Raw genomic sequence first — 20,272 nt, forward strand, 5'->3', positions numbered from 1 at the left:
CTCCTCTCTGATAGGTGTGGCAAGATGTGTATGCAACGAAGCGCCAAAAGCATTTCAACTTTGACCCATAGCCACAAATGTTTAAAATGTAACCGTTTGATGCAAAAACATGATTTTTGGGGTGGTAAATCCCCTCAAAATGAAATACACATGATCTCAGGAGTGATGTGACAATGTAATTGGCTTGCAAAATTAGTGGGAAGGGCTTTTTTGTTCAAATCAAAACGCCAATATCACAAATGCAGGATTCGACCAGCAACACATCTGAATAGCATGTTTCATGGCCTCCAATGCTATTCCTACCCGGCATATTCCTCAGGTCCCGGTGGCCGCAACTCACAACTTGCACATTTTCAACATGGAGTCACCTGCCTGCCTGTCACAGCCCAGGATGTCTTGCATGTGGGTTTCTTTCTAATTAAATTATTGTATAAATTGTGTTATTTTTCAGGTTTTGTGTTTAAGAATTACAAATAAATAAAAATAAACTGTATGAATGTGAATTAAATGTAAACACTATGCATTCCCCTGCTTCAATGAGGATAATTCCCTCCCAAACCAGAATTTTAAAGCAAGTTGCTTCCATTTTTTGAAATCATTTTATACAGGTTTTTTCTTTTATACAGGCGAGTGAGAATTTAAAGAAAAAACTCCATAAAATGTCTTCGTAAGGTGCTGGGCCACCAACCATGAGCCACCAGAACATCGTCAATATGCCTTGGCATAGATTGCGCAAGTCTCTGGAACTCTCCTGCATAGGGATGGAACACCATTCCAATGAAAGAATACCCTCACTTGGTGTTTTGATGATGGTAGTGGGAAGTGATCTGGTGACTGTGAAGGTTATAGCATAATGATTCATTGACATAATTGTCATACTCATCAAACCATTCAGTGACCCCTTGTGATAAAGGTGATCACTCAAAAATAACTTTGCATTGATTTGTGGTGGACCAAACCATGCCAGGAAAATGCCCCATACAGCGTAGCAGCATAACCGGAATGCTTTTCCCCGGGGTCAAGCATTCAGGCCTGTACCGTTCTCTTGGTGTACACCCAAAAATGCACTCGCCCATATGTAGAGAATAGGTGAAGGATGACTATTTCACCTTTTTTTCCCCACATCTCTAGACCAGTGCCTACTGTATGGTTTTTGCACCACTGAACTCACTCGTATTTGTAATGTGATGCAGAGTTTGCAGACAGTCTGATCATGTCCTGCATTGACATTCTCAGTTACCCGTGGAAGACTTACTGTTGTTGTTTTCCTTACATTTTGCATAAGCATAACGGTCATTTAATGTGCACTGTCTTATTTACTGATCTTTACTGTCTTTCCCTTGATTGAAATATACAGATGACAGATTTTGTGACTGTTCCTATTGAAACACTAGCAGTTTGAGACTGAAGGTCCTGCCAGCTATGCCCCATTAACTTCTTTCATACTCACTGAGGTCTTTGCCTCTTGCCATATTGATCCAAAATCAAGGTCACAACCAGTGATTTTGACAGCAAATTTTGATTCAGTTTTATTCATATTTTAGTCATCCGAAATGTTTTAGTTTTAGTCTACTTTTAGGCGACTACATATTATAAGATTTTAGTCGACTAAATCCACAGTTGATTTTGGCGACAAAACGTATTTTGGCAAGCCTTGATGGCGTCGTAATGGCAGATTTTACACTTGGTTGCATGCTGAAAATAGCCGATCTACAAGCTCACACACTAGATCTGCTATTTTCAGAGCGCAACACCCGAGAGCAACCAAACATAAAATGACTTGTATTTTAGTTATACTGGATCTCTTCTCCACTGGTCCCTCCCTAACATTGTAGTCTAGTTTTTATTTAGTCTTAGTTTTAGTCATCATAGCTTAGTTTTTATTTCGTTTTCCTCAGTGAAAAAAAGTAGTCGACGAACATTTTCCGTCATAGTTTTAGTCGACGAAATGAACACTGGTCACAACTGGGTCTGTTTAGCATTTTTATACAAAGCAGATGCATTTGTTTCTCCACACATAAGGTTTCACCTTACACACACACACACAGAGAGATAATTGATTACACACACACACACACACACACACACACACACACACACACACACACACACACACACACACACACACACACACACACACACACACACACACACACACACACACACACACACACACACACACTTCCCTTACCAAGTGAGTCATATGTTGTCTTTCCTGATAACAAAGCTGACATGTCTCTTGCAGGATCATCTCATGCTACTCAACCACTGTGAAATATGTGGCTCAACTGAGGGTGTTTGAGAGCAGTTTGTGGTGTTTCAAGGGAGGCACACTTAATCACACCGCCACACGAGGATAAGAAATGTTTCAATGTGGTAATTCTTGCACACCTTACTATAGCGTGCGATGGGGATATATGCCTAGACGGCGGGTTTTCATTTATTTTAAAAGGCATGCATTTACTTGGCCCCATATATTCCAGTGAACCATATAATGCATTAGATGCTTGAGCAGCATAAGGCAGATTCCTCCTGGTCCCGAGTCATTAAAGTTCCAATTTTAACAATTCACAAGTCCTTTGCAACGTTTAAAGAATGGAATAACCTAAATAGATCTCACACAATTTTACAAATAAAATGTATTTGGACTCAAACGAAAACAAGATATATATTGTATTTACAGCACTGATATCTACATGTATCTAAAAATATGAAACACCAAACTGTAAGAATTCCATAGTTTATAGTTTGGTTAAAAAAAAGAATCACAGTATACAGTACATAAATTACTCCCACAATTTGCAGTGAACTAAAATGGTGATGTACAACCTAAAGCCAAGTATGCAAACAATAAAATAAAATAAAATAAAAAGATTTCCTTTTAAAAAGCACTGCCGGTAGCCACTACAGTTGAAGAGGTAGCTTCCTTAGTTAAACATTGCATCCCATTCTTGATTATATGTTTTCTATCAAAATAATTTACAGACTAATGGAGACGGACAAGTACAGTACACACAGAATTTTTACAGGATGTGATCTCACACTTAAACAAGAATGAATGGACATTTGGTTGGTGTTAGAAAATTACACACCCAGTCAAAGTGTTGTGTATAAAATCCATACAATGACAACAGGAAATCTAAACAAAATAATCTAAGTCAATATTATGCGTTGTAAAGACACAAGAATGATTTGTTGATTGGAGAAAAGGGCTTCCCTACATTACCTAAATTCCTGAGCACTCACATGATGCACACTTGTGGATACATGTTCCAAGGGTGTGTCCAGATTAATGTGTACAATCACACGCTCCAGCACAATATGTATCAGCCAGAGAGCAATCCTCCAACAGTCACACAATCTAAGTGAAGAGTCATCTACATTAACCACTTAAGCCCTGTTTTTTTTTTTACTTCGTTGTACAAATGGCTGTCACAGCAAAAATAGCTGATCTACAAGCTCACACTGCAATGCATTTTGAGCTTGTACATCTGCTATTTCCGCCATTTGGGAAAATGTTCGCCTATAATGACATGTATGCCCAGAATAGGCACACCGGGGTTAATGTGGTGGTTATTGGTTAATATACATTACTGTATTGTCATGACCCTCCCATGACAGACTATGGGTGCGTTCGGAAATACAGCACTGAGCGCACTGGCCAATACAAACTAATAGGCGAGTGCGCTCCGGTGCGCAATTTCCGAACGCACCCTATATATACCAGCATTTAACTACACAGATTGAGCTGAAAACAACTAGTTGTGAGTAAATTGCTGACTAATGGATTGTAAGGATACTGTAAGCACCAAATATGTGCAACTTAAGACTTGTAAAAAATAACAACAGTGAAGTCTTACAGTACTACAATACAATGGCAACAATAAAGGTGTTTGTGAGGGATTTAACATTTGCCACTAGGGGTGCTGTAGTCTCGGTGACTGCTTCCGTTAAGCATTCATCATTCAAAGGCCACCTTTCATATACCTGAAATTACCTTGAACAAGACATTCCTATCGCTCAAAACAAATAATTACAACACCACATAAAACCCAGCACAGCTGTCGCTGACACAGTGATATCTGCTACGTTTATATCACATTCGAAGTCTTACTCACTTTACAGTGAAAAGAAAAAAAGGAAAAGTTGATACCTACATTTACATACATTTATGCCATTGCCATGCTCTTATGAAGTGTAAATGCAGGGCACAGGGCAGGTTGCCATTTGATAGAATATGTTAAAAGTAGATTTGGGTCACATTGGAAGGGTTTAACTTACTGGGAAAAAAACTAAATGTTATTGATTAAAGATGATCCCCCCTCTTTAGTTTAAGACCACTGTCATACAAATAGTTCTCCTGAAATTCATGTTACATTCACAAAGAGCTTTCTAGAATGAGGATGATTACATCTGCTACATTTACGTACATATAAAATCAACAGCTATTATAGTGAGGCTTTTGAAACGGACAAATTGCATGACATCATTTCAACAATGGATAAAAGCTTATAGGTAAAACAGATGGCACAAAAAAAAAGGGGAAAAACTTGACAGATGATTTGAGGCTTGTAATATTGTGACGTCCAGTCCAATCTAAACCAGGAAACAGGCACTGGCGGCAAGAGTTTCTCTTGTAACGTCCCTTTGTTAGACAACTTGCATCGTGACACAACGGTTAAGTTCACATAAGACATTATATGAAGCAAAACGTGCTCATCAATAGTGTCCTGGTTGATAATTGCATGCCAACTTCCCTTTCTGTCGGTGATTGGTTGAGTCTCTGTTTACACAGTAATTACAAAAATAAGTGCTTTTTCTGGATAGTTTCTTTAGCAGGGTAGTTGTCCATTTTTGCGGTTTGACACAACTTGTTTACATCATATTGTAGCGTCCAAATTCACATAACAGGGAGGGATACGTGCGCACGCGTGTGCGTGCGCACATACCACTCTGCAGGGCTCTTTAGTCTTTGACGCGAGGTATGTTGTATGAGTAGTGTACGAGAGGGAGGCCTCGGCTCTGACAGAAGCAGGCTCTGCCACAGGCCTGCACCTGGTCGGAACTGTCGGACACAAACGAGTCTCCCTCGTCTGCGTACTCAGACTGAGCTGAGGGTGTGCCACTGTCTGCCCAGTACCCCTCTGCACGCTGCTGGCACACCGCAGCTCCGGCCAACAGCGTGGGGCAGCTGTGAGACTTCACCAAATGTCTGCAGACTGTGGAGGAGGAAGAGGAGGAACAGGTCCGGGCATGCAACGCTGCCTCACAATGCTCACACACGACCGGCTCCCCGCAAAGCTGCGAGTACACGCCACAGTCAAAGCCTAGCTGCGTGGAGGAACTTCCATCCATGGCACCAGACCCTCCGCCAGCGTGCTCTCCCTGACTTCCGGCGCTGGCTTTCACCCCTCTGGCCACACACCCGCGACCCCGCAGTCTCAGCCAGTCCTCCCTGAAGGCGGGGCTAAAGAATACATACAGGACAGGGTTCAGGCACGCGGGGAGGGGGAAGAAAATGAGGATGACAGATTTGGCAATCTCTGGGCCGCCGGCGGTGGAGCCTGACCCAGTCAAGAGAGGGGCAAAGGAGAATGCTGCCACAGGGCAGAAGAATATGCAGTTGGTAAAGATGAGCCAAGCTACGTGGCGCAGGGCACCCGTCTGTTCTGGATCTGCAAGCTCCACCCTGCCAAGGTGACAGTACAGCTGTGTGTAGACGGCTGCAGTGAACAGATAGGCCAGCGCATTGAGCAATACCAGAACTACAGTAATACTCAAAGTGGGGCCCTCGCCACCAGCAAAGGGCAAACACAGAGGAGATGCAGATGACCCTTTGTAACTTAGAAGAGGCAGGCAGGCAGCAGCAGCGGCAAAGAGCCCCAGTAGTCCTGCAGCCAGGCTGAAACGTTGGTCTCGCCAGCACCTCCGATGGCTGCTGCTGCTCCTCCGTGGCGACACCCTCACCTTCCCTAGGAGGGCCCGCACCGCCACACTCCGCTCCACGGCTGCCAGTGAGAGCAACAACACCGCCCATTCCGAGGAGAAGACCGCAAGAGCTCCCGTGACCTGGCAGCCGGCGCCCATCTCCCACCACACCCCGAACTCGGCAAAGGAACCCCAGGTGGCAACGTCGAGCACCGTCAGCACCCCGACGTACAGGCCGGTGAGCAGGTTGGCCAGGGCCAGCAGCCCCGTCAGTAACCTGGCTGGTGACAGGGGTGGAGCGTGGGAATGGGCAAAGCCCGGTGCCCGGTGGACAGGAGAGAAGGTGGCTATCAGCACCAGGCCGTTGAAGACCAGAGACACCAGGCAGATGAACCAGACCGTCAGGCGAATCATCCAGCTTCCCAGGAGGTGCTCACAGGGCTTGAACGCTCCTGAGAGGGAGACGCGTTGTTATTACATTCCATCATCAACACCAACATCAATAAAAGGCTAAATCAGTGATTCTCAACCTGTTGGGCCGTGAGGATGTTGCAGGTGGGCCCCGAAATAATTGGCAAAACACAAAGATTGTATTGATGATATAACATTAATATCAATAAATGACTTGAGAAATAAATAAAGTGGAAAATGTGTCTTAAAAGGTTGCCTCTTACCTGGAGAGGGGGAGCAATGTAGGATCATAGAAATTCTTTCCACTTCCTCTCCACCTACAACAAAAGAGGGTTTTCTTTTAGAGGCCTAAATGTTTCAAAATTTCAAAATAAAATCAAGCAGTGTAGGCCGGCAACTTGATAGAAAACGATTCTGCTCAAGTCATTACCATGTACAACAGTTAAACTATTTTGATTATAGTATAATAATTTGGGGAGATAATACGAAAGATGGAAAAACAAATGAAGGTGGAGCTAAAAGTGGATTTTGGGTCGTACTTGCACTGTGGGCCTCACGTTTCATGTGCGTTAATGAAACAACTTCCACGATGTATCTCTATATTCCTTAGTTGTACTTTAGAAATGAGAAATTAAGCTAAGAATGTTATTTAGATTTAGTTATTTTTGTTGTTGAGACAGATGCTAGGTTTGATGCTGGATTCTATTTTCTTTGAATGACAGAAAACTACATTGTTGTCTCCACCAGGCCGAAAGGCATGGCGAGAGAGTATGTTTTTCCCCCTGTCCGTCCGTCCGTCCGTGTGTCCGTGTGTCCGTGTGTCCGTCTGTCACCAGCTAATCTCCGGCACCGTTGGCTTGATCGCAGCGAAACTGTGCATACACACTCCCTGGATGCCAATTCACCAGGAGGCCGATTTGTGCAAAACATATTTTTTGACAGTACTCCTACAGATTTTGTCCAAAAAACACGCAAATCGGTACACAGTATCTCTATAGTCATTAAACGAAACAGGTCTTTCAGATTTTTCATATTCCATCCTGATTGGCTAAAAATGTCTTCCAAAGTTTGCAGGAGTGCTCCATTTTTAACAAAATGCCTCAAATCATGAACATAGCATGCAATTTCCGTCAAGTTTTGCACACACATTCCCATTAGGCCGAGGAAGAAATACCATTTGACATTTTTCAAATCAGCCTCATGGTGGCACTATAACAGGCCGATTCGTGTTTTTACCTATAACTGCACCGATCTGTGTAAAACTTTGTATGCACACTCCCTAGAGGTCAAGGACAAACCTTTGCCCTGCATTTTTCACATCTGCCTTTTATAGCGCGACCAGGAGGCCGACTTATGTAAAACACATTATTTTATACTACAACTTCCTATTTTATCCAAATTTCACGCAAATCGGTACACATGATCTCTATAGTCATGTGATCAAGACGGATGCGTTTGATTTTTCATATTCCATCCTGATTGGCTAAGATTGACATCTAAAGTTTGCATTATTGGCTTGTTTTGAATAAAATTCCGCAAATCATGAACGCACCGTCCGATTGCGGTCAAACTTTGCACGCACATTCACACTATGTTGAGGAACAAATGCCACCCTTTTAACATTGGCCTGTTATAGCGCCACCAGCAGGTCTAATTTAGCAAAACAAATGTTTTTAACAAAATGCCTCAAATCATGAATGCAGTGTCCGATTGTCGTGCAAGGCCTAAGAAGAAATGGCACCCTTTTCACATTGGCCTATTATAGCGCCACCAGGAGGCCACAATAGCCTACCTGACCTGGCGGAGACTTTTTCTAGTTTTTCTGTGCACTCTACTTATGTGACCATTTATGTTAACTAGGGTTCAAGACATTTACTCTGATCTTACACTTGTAAGTCACTCTAGATAAGAGTGTCTGCTAAAAGCCTAAATTGTAAATGTGGTCATAGATGCAGGGATGTGACTTTGAGTGTAGCTTTCTCACCAGCAGTCTTCCTTAGGTCATCATCATCAGAAGAGGCTATGGTGTCACATCCCACAAATGCACAACACTGGTAGGCATAGGGGACAGAGATGGACCTACGGAGATACAATGGACATTCAAAAGGTGTTCTACTGAGCAAGTAGTATTTTGAAGTGCATCCTCACTGATTCACACTAAATGTTTTCACACTATCCCATTGTAATCGCACTGTAATGGCATTAGTTTACTGGAGTTATACACACATACAGTGGGTGCTACTGTAGGTTAAGTGCAATGCATTATTTAAGAAAAGTAGAACCCGCACACCAAGACATTAAGAGACAATAGATTAATTAACAACCATCCAATATGCTATAACCATCTAGCATGTTACTAGTACAAAATAAAAACAGCTAATCTCTGAGTCAAGTAAGCCAATATGGTTGTGAGGTTGAATAATTGAAAGAGGAAAAAACAACAACTGCACCCTCTGTAAAGTATATTAGAATTTTTTAACGCACATAAATGGACACTGTAAGCCTTCAACGAAGACTCTCTGTGTCTGTTTATACTGTATGCTGTATTAGAACAAATTCCCTTGCTGTTACACAACTGTCACATACCCTGCCAGTGTCCTGTGTTTGTCTATGTATTAGTCTGTCTGTCTGTGTGTGGGTGTAGGGTTGGTTCCTGGCTTCCAGATTGGCGCACCTGTCTCTGGTCATCTCATCTCGCACACCTGCCAACCACCTTCCTATCAACCTCCACAGTATAAAAACCTGGGTCTTCTCTCCATTGACAGGCAGATCGTTTTCACAGTCTCCTGAGCGGTAATGCTTCTGGACAGTTTTTCCTAGAGAATTTAGTGCATTCTAGTTCTACGGTGTTCCAGTTTTGCTCCCGGTGTTTTTGCTTTTTGACTGCCTGCCTGCCTGCCTGTTTGCCATCAACCTCAGCCTGCCAACCACCTCCGCTGCAGCTGACACCCCCTGCCCTCATTCCTCCTTTGTTGAATAAAAACCCTTGGACTTTGCTTTGGTGTCGTATCTGCATTTGGGTTTGTCAGTTTTGTTAAACGTGACAACGATACTCTTTCTCTCTCATTTGATATATATATATATATATATATATACTGCGTATGTAACTTATATATACACACACACTTCAGATTTTTATAGTGCTTCTGGATTTTTTAAAACTATATATCATCCTTCAGAATACTACTTTCCTAAGTTTTCTATCAAATACAGAAATGTATTCTCACCTGAGTTTTGGTAAACTTTTGGCTGTCAGCACACTTTTCATCTGCAGGTTCCCTGAAAGTTTCAGTTGACTGAGGGTACTGAGGCCAGTTGTTGGAATCACAGTCAGAGAGTTCATACTCAGATCTCTGCAAAGAACATTAACAGGATCCCATACACATTATTCAATATAATTCAAAAGTTCTAATATGGTGCAGTTCTGACTATTACAATTGAGGTAATGTGAAACCATGCAGGTTATACTCACAGGTTTGTAAGAGCAGTCAGGGAAAGGAAAGCATCTCTGTGTATGATGCTGATTTCATTTCTACTCAGGTCTCTGTTGTGACATCAGAACACAAGAAAACTCAACATCCAATCATGTTATCTTTACCGCTGGCATAGAGTGTGTGTTTGTGTGTGTGTGTGTGTGTGTGTTTACGGCTGTTAAGACTTACAGCAAACGTAAGGAAGAAAGGCCTTGAAAAGTGTCCCTGTCAATTTGTAGAATATGGTTGTGCTGCAGGCTTCTGTTGATTGGACACAAACATGAAGACATTTACTTTAATGAATCATCTTTAAACTGCAGTTTTGTTTTTATAAATGTATTGGTACTTAGTGCTTACATCTCTTGCAGTTTTAGACAACCCTGGAAGGATGGAAGCTCCTTAATCTCATTGTAGGATAGGTCTCTGATTGAAGAAAACAAGGAAACATTTCCAACAATTAGTTGATTGAGACAACATAGCTCCCCCCCCTTCATTTTCCTTACTAAGGCAACAGAGATGATTTTTGACTCTTTCCACAGATCAATGCTGTCCTTTACGCAGAACCATAGCAACTGCTGAGCATAAGGACCTTAAATCATGTGAGGTATACCTACTGTATGTTGCATCCACAACCAAACCCGGCATTGTGCATGAATTGGCAAATCAGTCCCTTCCTCACCAGGATCTCTGGACAGCTATTTTGTCCATTTCTAGTCATCTCCCACCTGCAAAACCCTCTTTGATGTATTGTGACTCTCTCTTCACCTCACCTAAATGTCCTCCATATAACGGCTGCCTGTGGCTGCTCATTTTAAATTTAAACCCTGCAGCTGGCATATAATGTTACAGAGGGAGTTGTACCTCATACTGTACCTCCAGGCCACGGATCACTACCCTTTTACTAAGGTAAGCGAGGGGTCACCTCTTCATTCCATAGCTCCATAGCCCTCAGGGACCAAGCCATCCCATCGCCTGGTCGTAACCTTTCAACCCTCCCTGCTGCTAGAATTACCTTCTCGACTGTTTCAAATACGTATCTTCAAGAATTACTTAATCATGTCTTAATTTCTCATGGTCTCATCGTCCTCCACTACTATCTCTGGAAATGATTATTTCCTGCCTGTGTCATTTAGCTCTTACTTCTGTAACCTATGGCGTATACTATAATTCTAGGATCACACAAATATTTGTTATTTTGTATTTATTTTTGCAAAACACACTCAGTTAAGACTAACATGATACAGCAATTCACTCACTATAGCTTATTATGGGGAAATGTGTTGGTGAAAAATTAGGTAAAGACATATAGATTTTTATACTGTTAATGACTGACCCGTTTTAAGTTATGTGGGTAGTCAGTGCCTGGTGAGTAAAATAATTACTTACAGAGTCCGAAGCCACTTCTGATCCTCACACAGATCAGCTGAGATGGATGAGATCTTGGTACCAGTCAGGGTCCTAAAAAAGTATTAATCACATCAGTAACCCCCTACACCACACAAGGTATAAACAATACTACAAATATTGCTAACACTATAGACCATATCCCCATGGTAGCCATTTTGCTCAAACTTCATACTCAAGGGGTGGGACACCCCACCAGAACATGTGGTTTCCCACATCTGAGTATGAAAGTAAGAGAAAAATGGCCAAAATGGCATCAGCAGTTAAATTGAGGTTAAAGCTCAAGGCAGTTGATGTGGAGTGAAGGCTGTGTTCACTCACAGGCTCTCCAGGTTGTTCGTCCATGTAAGAATTGGGAAGTCCTGCATCATACTGGCCCCACGCAACATTCTGCAACACAAGCGCAGATAATAGCACTGTGATTCACTTCACATCAGTGGTTCTCACACATTTCATGTGAAGGACCCCCAAATATCTTAACCCATTGAGACCTGAAGCCGATTCTACATGTTTCCTAAATCTCAACAGTATTCTGAAAAACGTATGTTTCTATATCAGTGGTGCTCAATCTTTTTCATGTCAAGGACCCCCAAAATTATATGTATTTGGCCGCAGACCCCCATCAAAATATTTTGTTCCAGGGACCCCCCAGAAGCAACGATTTGAGTTAAAAATGTTCGCTTAAAAATATATATATTCAAAGATTTGCACACATTTTCACAATTTTTCAAAAATAGCAGATCTACAAGCTCATAGCGCGGCACTCGGTGCCGCACTATGAGCTTGTATATCTGCTATTTTTGAATAGCCAAAAGTGTAAAATAATGCTTTTTAGCTCAAATCTAAAAATGACACAGTTCCAGGTCTTAATGGGTTAAGTGCACAAAGATATGATTGACAATTGCTAATATGTATGAACATTTTTCAACATTATTGATGTGATTATGATTATTATTATAATAATTATGATTATTATTATATAATCGTGACAGGCCTGGCCAAGCCCAGCTACCATTAATTGGCCGCAACCCAAAGTCACAGCTGAGAGACGTTGTGGCATGATGTTGCGAGCTGTTGTAAATCATGGGTGACAGTAGGACTTACAGGGAGTGCAGGTCGGATAGATTCTGGAAGGCAGAGGCACCCACAAACGACAGGGGATTGTCATACAGGTGACTGGAAGAAAGGATAATCAAAATTAGTTTACTAGGTTTGAATGGCACCATCTTCTGGACAATCATCTTTCTAAGATTCGCATTCCATTTTAGTGTGTAGAATTTATTGTTAAAATGTGAACGCAAATAAAGATGTTAAATGTGTGTGTGTGTGTGTGTGTGTAGAGGAGCGTTTCTGTAACCGCTCCTCTCTGTCCAGTGTTTCCATTGCTACTGGCAGCGTCCGCCATTCCCATCATGTAAACTAATTAAGCAATAATGTCAATTATTTTCCCATATCAGAACATCTTGGAGCATGGAGCATTAATTTGCAAACCCTTTATTGAGGACTGGAGCCTGATTTATAGTAAAGGACTTATACTAAGATTACCTACCAAATCAAGCACTAATTTATATCACTGTCAGGCCATACAACGCACGTACAGGAGAAGACCAAGCGGGGTCCCAAACGTTGTAACAGAAAAAACTGCCCTCAAATGCAAGAAAATACTTTAATCGGAATATAACAACGTTTCGGTCTATTAGACCTTCATCAGGTTATCTTCGTCAGGCCGAAAAGGCCGGGGGCAGAGATTATGTTTTTGCCTGTGTGTGTGTGTGTGTGTGTGTGTGTGTTGGGGGAGGGTTGATTTGCAAGTATGCATCTATACATTGTGTGAGTGAGGTTTGGGCTTACATTGTTCGCAACAGAGGATTGTTGCGAAAAGCTCCTTCAGGTATGGAAGCAATATCATTGCTGTGAAACCCACTGCAAAAAGAACACAGTAAAATACAATATGTCACCATATACAGTATTTGCCCAATGAAAGAGTATATCAACACTTTTAATGACCTGGGAAACTTACTGTTGACATCCAATTTATCCCAAACAAATATTCTTTCTTTTTTAAATGATTTAATTTCATTGGAGCCGTATTTGTGAGTGAGTGAAGTGCCAACACTTTGATGAAAACAAGCCTGCATTCTGTGATGAACTGTGGCCAACTCTCGGTTTGTAATTGGACATTTTTAACCGACTGCCTGACTGAGTGGCTTATACTGTACTAGCATGTGAGGTCACAGCTAAAAAGGAGAATATAAGGAGCTAAATAACACCAAGTTACTACTGACATCATCAACTGGAGAGTGATGATTCCCATTGTCTTTGATCTATTGTGTCACCATGACGGAATTCCATCTCTATATGACATTGACAGCATGACACACCAAACAAAACATAGTAAATGGACAGTGCTCTAAACCCCTTCATTAATCTTTCAGCTCCATAAGCCACTAGTCCATAAGCCACTAGTCACAGCTGCATTATGGGACACATCAACAACTCAAATCTCATGAAACTCACCAGCTTGCCAAAAAACACAAAATACAAAAGGTACTGTAAATCGTCACGCCCCGATACATTACGTTTGTAACAAACATTAGCTAAGTCAATGCAATCCATTTGATCTTACTCTTAATTTATTGTTAAGGGCACCGATGAGACATTTTAAGTATAAGAATGTCACTGCCTATAATGCTACCATTGTGACAGTAAACACTTTGAACATGTATGCAGTTTTTCTGAGGAAGTAGAGAGATGGTCAAATATACTCACAGTTCCTTGAGTTTTGGCAGAGCCTGTATTGCTTTGGGAAAGACCTTGAGACTGTTGAAGTTTAGATCTCTGAGAACATGAAGAGAAACATAGGTTCAGTATCCGCTGTCTGTAGGTTTATTCAGCCACTTCTGACACACCACAATATACTAACACAGCATAATACTACACGAAATAACAATAAGCCATAGTATTATTGGATAGTATACAGTTAGCTAGTCTAAAAGCCAAGCCCAACCAGCATCAATCCTGCATTAGTGGTGCAAATAAAAAAAACTAAAAGTATAATTCTACTAATTTGTGCAAAACTGTGCAATAACAGTGGAATACGCTTCTAAAATGGGTTTATCTGGTTGTAATGTAACCCATTGGAGTTTTTGGAAAATAGCAATAGATTCAGTCTTGACAACACTCCACATCTATGTCACCACTGCCAATTCCATTGCCTGTACGATATATTCCCTTGTATATGGGTTCGTTCATAGACCCTCCATCACAACGCACAGAAAAACTCTTCTATTGGGTGGAAGGCAAAGGTATAAACTTGGGTGAACCACTGACATTATTTGGACACCACAGTGAAAGCTGACATCGTCCCAAATCAAGAACATGAAGAAAGTAATCATTTCCTCCTGTGCCTCTCAGATAGTTTCCATCAATTGTTGGTATCAACATTCACCTGTGCCACCCAAGCACTCTGTATACTGTATACGGTATAATTGGTTTGATCCCATCACAAGTGCATCATAGTGTGAAATGTGTTTAATGAGCGAGAATGTGTTTAGAGTTTTGCAAAAAAGAATGGATGAGGTTTGCAAATTGTGTCTAACTATCTGAACATTGTTTAAGTCAAATACATAAGACTCTGGGGGTCCTTGACATGAAAAGGTTTGATAACCACTGGTGTAGTGTACAGTATAAATGTGAACTACCGTAATTTTCGCACTATAAGCCGCACCTGAATATAAGCCGCAGCAGCTAAATTGAATGATTTGTACATATATAAGCCGCACTGGACTATAAGCCGCGGGTGTAAAATCCATAGATTTAGGAGGTCCCCTAGTGGCCGTTAGCTGTAAAAATCCATAGATAAGCCGCACCGTTATATAAGCCGCAGGGTCGAAAAATGGGAAAAAAAAGTCGCGGCTTATAGTCCGAAATTTACGGTATATATAGGACCTCAATGGAAACAAGTCCACTGGGACTTTTTTTGTGTAAATCCTTTTAGACCAAGTGTATGACTGTACTCGTGCTGCTTGCATTTTCTAATTTTCTAATTTTCTAATAAAATATTCAATCAATCAAAACTGCACTTCTGCCTTTGGCAAACATTTTGTATTGTTATCATAATGCTGTGCTGCTCTACTGGAGCTGTGTAGGAGCTGCTGGCTGATACTGTAGGTCAGGCTGCCTGGAAGAGAAGAGATGTGTCCCTGCTGCCTGGTGACCATGGCACAGGAGGAAGTGAACAATGGGAGGGCAGAGCTGATAAGCATCATGGACTTCACTCTATTTATCCTGGAGCAATTAAAGGAGGAAGTGGACACACTGACGTCCGGACGGCAGCAGTAGAGGTGGGTGGAGAGCACACGCACGCACGCCGCGCACACATGCCACGCACAACACGCGAGCGCGCACACACACACAACACACACACACACACACACACACACACACACACACACACACACACACACACACACACACACACACACACACACACACACACACACACACACACACACACACACACACACACACACACACACACACACACACACACACACACACACACACACACAGTGTGACTGTGTACTTACAGTGTCTCTAGATTCGCCAGTCCAGCAAAGCACTTCTCACCCATCTCCTTAATCCTGTTGTCATGAAGGTGCCTAAAAATAAATAACAATAAAATATATCAGAATAATCACAAAATATTTGACTTATACAGATATAATAGATACATATGTACAAATTACGACATGTTGTGTGATTACTAAATCTGGTGCCTGTACGTGCATATACTGTATGAGTGAGTATTTGCAATGGGCTATCACTGGCTGATGAACTCAAGGTACTTTCTTCCTGTTTAGTCTAATCTGTTTATTCTAACCCTGCAGCAATACCATTCTCCCTCTGTGTCTATTTGTTGAAGCAGATGTGAATATGTTAGGTATGTATTATGAAACATGTTTAACCATGTACAACCAAGTTTTAACAATGGCATTGCCCGTGTAGTGTATTGCACTGTTATAGCCACTCGTAAACCAACAAAATCTCTTACATTTTGTATTATTGCTCATTGTTAAGTCTCTGTAGCCAAAAAACTCAAGAGGCACGTGGCTGGGCATGTGCAGAAACTAATGGGCTTCTCACCAAAATCTGGAGATATTATCTTGTTAGCTCTAAGCTGTGATTATAGGTAATGTGTAAAAATGCAATTAGTTTGACAAATTGCATATAATTTCTGATGTTTTCTGCCATGATGTGGTAAACAGGATTTTTTAAAAAACTGCATGCTAATTAACTGATTTACTGATAATTAATGGTAACAAAACTATATACTGTATAATGCTACTGAGATGGTGACTATGCAATATAGAAGCAATGAGATTTTTGCCATCGATAAATGTCATTGACGATTCCCAGTTTTGGCTATATCGTACATAAACACTGTCCATTCCGTTAGTTGCCTTATTATTATTTTTGTTTGTTTCATTAAAGGAATCCAATGGCTTCCTCAAAAATCAAACAAACAATGGTATGGAAAGGAAAATGGTAGGCAGTAATGTCAAGTACAGTATACCATGTCGTAGTCAATAGGCTTAATATGCCAGACCACCAGTATGGACCTTTAATTAATAAACATGTCACCCCTCTCACTCATCCTAATGCAGTCGGTGAACATACGAAGGTGGCTTAACGCACTGGTTCTAAATGTTTGGTCCAGGGACCACCAGGGGTCCACATGGAACCTTATGGGTCTGTAACTCTGAGAGTGTACAAATGGAACCAAATGGACCCTCCATTTGTACCATCCCAGAGTTAAATTAACATGGAGGATTTCACAAGAGATGAAATTAAATGGGTGTCTGTGGCCTGATGCATATCAAACTGGGGGTTCCTTGAAATTTAAAAGGTTGAGAATCACTGGCATAACGTACAGTACAACGAGACTGGTGAGGTTGGCAAAGGCATTGTCGGGGATGTAGGAGATGTGATTGAGTGCCAGCGTCAGAGCCTGTAGATTGGCCTGGTGCCTCAAAGGACCAATGGGAACCTCGGTCAGGTTGTTATCATCCAACCAGAGGTGGCGTAGCTGCTGGAGTCCTTCAAAGCTGTCCTCTGGCACCACGGTGATGTTGTTGGCATCTAGTCGACTGCGGAACAAAAACATGAACAGACAACATGTTATCAGGATACTTAAATTAGTTGTTCATGTGGGGGGGGGGGGGGGGGGCAAAAGGCCTGTGGTAAAAAAAAAAGCAAATAAATAGTTAACATTTGGGAAAAGTTAAAATGCATGAGAAGTGCATAAAAGTACCCGTCCACCGATTGGTCATGTCACGGTAGCACACTCAATGCTACTGAGTTATTATGTAAGTATATTACTTACTGTACTTTACTTACTTACTTATATAATATGCTAGTTCACTTATTGGTGCATGAGTGCGTGTGTGTGTGTGCGTGTGCATACTACTATAAAAAGGAGAGCACAATTAGACAATTGGAAGATGATGATGAACTTATTTGAACAAAAACAAATATTACTTGCATCACCTTTAAACACTAAATACTGTACATTGTTTTACGGCAAATAGCAAGAACAGAATATATATCTAACTCAAAGCAAAGTGAACTTGTAGATCTGCTATATTCACCAAATGTTCCCCTAACATCACATGCCCAGAATCAGGACACTACGGTTCATGTGGTTAAGTGCCATTGCCTACAATAACGCTGTTCACTCCTGTTGTTGTCTTGCCTCTCCCTTTCTCTCTCAACCCCTCTCTCTCTCTCTCTCTCTCTCTCTCAACCTCTCTTTCGTTCTCCCCCTCAAAATTCCCTAAGAGTCTGCGCTGGAGGCAAAACAGTCTATTGATTGACATCTAGCTCTCTAAGGCTTTATACAAACCCAGCCCTGGCTCTGCCAAAACATATTACTTCAGCTACAGACCTTAAACCCCTCACAGAGAAAAGACATCTGTTAAAAAGAAAGGAGAGAGAGGGGGAAAAAATAAGAGGGGAAGCAAGGGATAGGAGGGAGGGATATGAAGGGGTGATAATAGCTGAAAGCTGGATTTTCAGCACGTTTTTCCAGCTGGATTCATTCCTCCATTAGTCCCTGTCAAACTCAGAGGCACAGAGGCAGGGAAAGGACCAGAAATGGAGTCATGTACACAGTGTGCTCCCAATGAGACTGACATGCAGTAGTCACTGAAACACCACTGAGACCAGGGAAGACTGGAGCAGGAAAGTTTGAGAGGGGTTGATAAAACAACAAAAGAAGGAAGCAAATTAGTGGAAGCTCAAGTGGAAATCTCAGTACATACAGTACTATAAAAAGTACCAAATCTGAAAGTTAATGCAAAGTTCATGCACGTATAACAGCAGTGCAGTCTGCCTCTATCAACTATAGGTGCCAGAAATGAAGCTGCCTCACTTTACTGGTACACTTTGTGGCTCTAAAATGTGTTTTAATTTCCCTGTACATACAATTAGGGATGGGAATTGAAAGCTTACCATCTTTAACCCTGGCATCCCTAGTTTGAGCATGTCATTATAGAAGATTTTCAAAGAATTCTGAAAGATTTTCAGAAATAGTCGACCTACAAGGCATCACATCACAATGCGATGGATGCATTGTGAGCTTGTAGATTGGCCATTTTCGGGTTGTTGCTTTTTCTATTCTCAAAAAATATATAAAAATCACACCCTGTGTGAAGTGGGCGGTGTCTTGCTAGCTAATCACAATACTGAATGGAGTCAACCAATCATGTACAAAAGATAAATACATTTATTGAAACACTCTTTATGATGGACGAAACCATAACTTTAAAAAAACAAAATTATGTTTTTTTTAAAGTTATGGTTTCTTATATAGGGCTATGCACATGTGTCATGTGACACTGGCCAATCACAGTCCTGAATAGATTGTGATTGGCCAATCACAGCGCAGGATAATTGTACACATTTCCAAACCTCACTTATAGGGGCGGTTTCACTGCCCAAGATAATTGTACAAATTTCCAAACCTCACTTATAGGGGCGGTTTCACCGCCCCAAAAACTAAAAAAGAAACAAAACATACATGAAATACAAAATAGTGGTTAACGTCAATGTAAGTGGGACATACCGGTTGACAAATCAAGCACACTATTTTTTGTAAACATCTTTTTTGGTCTTTGTCATATTCTGCTACAAATACATTTGCTCTTGTAAACAATGGCTCCCTCCCTCATAGCATGGGCAGCCCGGTTTTAAATATTTTATGTTTTACATTTAAAATCATGCTTGGTTGCACTGCAGCTCTGAAGCCAGGATTAATGGCCTTTCAAAGTATAAAATAGAAAAAAATAGAAAATACTTAACAGATGACTTGCTTTGGTAGAGCTAATTATGACAAGAGTTAGGCCTGAAGCTGCCTGGCACCATTCAGTATTAATTATAGTTCTCGCACTGAAAAGGGTGACCAGTAGCCTATAAAGTTACATTCCTGTAGCCTATAAACTATTTCTCCATACATGTTAGGCATGCACTTGCGGATAAATCCCAGCATTTTGCATCTCGGCTAAAGTTGTAACACTACGAAGAGTTGCAGAATGTGACTGTAAGCTGGTGATTTGGACAGCAGATTGTACAATACATCTGTAAATGCTGGCTGTTTATTATACAGGAAAAACACATGGGTCTTATGAGCTGTCCAGTAGGAAAATAACCTTTGGTTATAAAGATTGCAGTATTGAGTCAGTTACAGCAGAGGCTTTTATCGCATTTGTGAGTTGTTGTGAGCTTATACATCAGTTATTTTCGGTGCGATACACCGTCATACAACAAAGTATAAATCTGACTTTATAAATCTGACTTTAGTCTCTACTCCAAAAAGATGTATCTAGGTATACCTATGTCAAAGGTCAGATATTTTACCTCATAGACTAAATGAATGAATGAAAGAATGGACACTAACCACTAAAGCCCCACGATTAATATATCTTCATTGTGAAACCAAAAACAGACAGTCTACAAGCCCATAACGCCTCTTATTGCGACAAGGTGTGTGTGTGTGT

The 20,272-nt window shown here is 41.2% G+C and overlaps 1 protein-coding gene across 1 annotated transcript in view; it reads right to left on the reverse strand.

The window, feature by feature from the left end:
• Nucleotides 1-2,649: 2,649 nt before the first annotated feature.
• The window catches only part of lgr4 (leucine-rich repeat containing G protein-coupled receptor 4), a 32,590-nt gene continuing 14,967 nt past the window's right edge, over nt 2,650-20,272 (reverse strand). Inside the window, exons 5-18 of the mRNA XM_080431721.1 lie at nt 17,150-17,365; nt 15,806-15,877; nt 13,986-14,054; nt 13,068-13,139; nt 12,321-12,392; nt 11,538-11,606; nt 11,199-11,270; nt 10,170-10,235; nt 10,002-10,073; nt 9,812-9,883; nt 9,567-9,692; nt 8,324-8,418; nt 6,603-6,656; nt 2,650-6,380 (exon numbers count right to left, since the gene is read on the reverse strand). Coding sequence (XP_080287847.1) covers nt 4,966-6,380; nt 6,603-6,656; nt 8,324-8,418; nt 9,567-9,692; nt 9,812-9,883; nt 10,002-10,073; nt 10,170-10,235; nt 11,199-11,270; nt 11,538-11,606; nt 12,321-12,392; nt 13,068-13,139; nt 13,986-14,054; nt 15,806-15,877; nt 17,150-17,365 — 2,542 coding nt within the window. The 3' untranslated portion in view covers nt 2,650-4,965. The remainder of the gene's footprint in view (nt 6,381-6,602; nt 6,657-8,323; nt 8,419-9,566; nt 9,693-9,811; nt 9,884-10,001; nt 10,074-10,169; nt 10,236-11,198; nt 11,271-11,537; nt 11,607-12,320; nt 12,393-13,067; nt 13,140-13,985; nt 14,055-15,805; nt 15,878-17,149; nt 17,366-20,272) is intronic.

The sequence above is a fragment of the Gymnoscopelus braueri genome, assembly GCF_963280865.1.
Source record: "Gymnoscopelus braueri genome assembly, chromosome: 1".
NCBI lineage: Eukaryota > Metazoa > Chordata > Actinopteri > Myctophiformes > Myctophidae > Gymnoscopelus > Gymnoscopelus braueri.